Source organism: Austrofundulus limnaeus, unplaced genomic scaffold (genome assembly GCF_001266775.1).
Source record: "Austrofundulus limnaeus strain Quisiro unplaced genomic scaffold, Austrofundulus_limnaeus-1.0 Scaffold1766, whole genome shotgun sequence".
Taxonomy (NCBI): domain Eukaryota; kingdom Metazoa; phylum Chordata; class Actinopteri; order Cyprinodontiformes; family Rivulidae; genus Austrofundulus; species Austrofundulus limnaeus.
Window position 1 is genome coordinate 4,019 of NW_013954168.1, and position 883 is coordinate 4,901.

Genomic DNA, 883 nt, shown 5'->3' on the forward strand with positions numbered 1-883 from the left:
TGGATAACGGTGATGAGAATGGCCCATACCAACAGCAGTTAAAAAACGCACTGCATGCAGGCTCAACCTCACAAAAACACCATTGGGTGTCTAAACATTATATAGGTCTCCCAAATGGAACACTGTCAGATTACTTAACACATGCAGTCCATGCGGAAAGAGTAACAAAAATTAAAAAGAACACTAAAGCAACAGAAAAAGCAACCTTTTGGGTTGAAGAGGATGAAAATGCTGTTTACTGGCAAAACCCACAGGCTAGAGGAAGAGGCAGAGGAAGGAGCAGGGGAAGAGGGAGAGGAGGACTCTCTAGGAGCATGGGAAATCCCAGGGCCTGCTGGTCCTGTGGAAAAGAGGGACATATGGCTAGAGACTGTAGAAGCAGCCCTCAAAATAACCCCTCTAGTTCAGCATGACTAGAATCAGGTTATTCTGAAGGAAAAGAGAGCGAGGCAGAGACAGAAGTAATGAACCTGGAAGACATTTTGTTTGAAGAAAAAGTAAGACCGGAAGTGACATTAAAAGTAAATGGACAGGATGTGGTGTTCTTGTGTGACAGTGGAGCGTGTAGAACCACACTTAAACAACCAATAATGGGGGTACAGCAGAGTAACACCTCCATCTTAGTGAGATCAGCACAGGGAAATTTGCGTAAAGTTCCAGAATCTTGTCCCATCTGGATAAGAGACCCAAATGGGAAGTCGTGCCAAATGTCCATCCTCATTATGCCCAGCTGTCCAGTAAACCTGTTGGGACGAGATGGACTTGTTAATTTAGGCCTGTCCCTCGTGCCGACTGCTGAAGGAATAACAGTGAAAAGACTAGGAGAAAAGATATCTCTCATGGTGTTAGAAGGCCATGATACCCCTACATATTATTACACATT

The 883-nt window shown here is 44.4% G+C and overlaps 1 protein-coding gene across 1 annotated transcript; it reads left to right on the plus strand.

Annotated features, from left to right (window-relative positions):
* On the plus strand, positions 1-427 carry LOC106536312 (uncharacterized; the record flags this gene model as incomplete). The annotated part of the gene is given in 1 exon segment (XM_014033525.1): positions 1-427. A coding segment is annotated over 1 exon segment (413 nt), but the record flags the coding sequence as incomplete, so codon positions are not given.
* Positions 428-883: the final 456 nt, after the last annotated feature.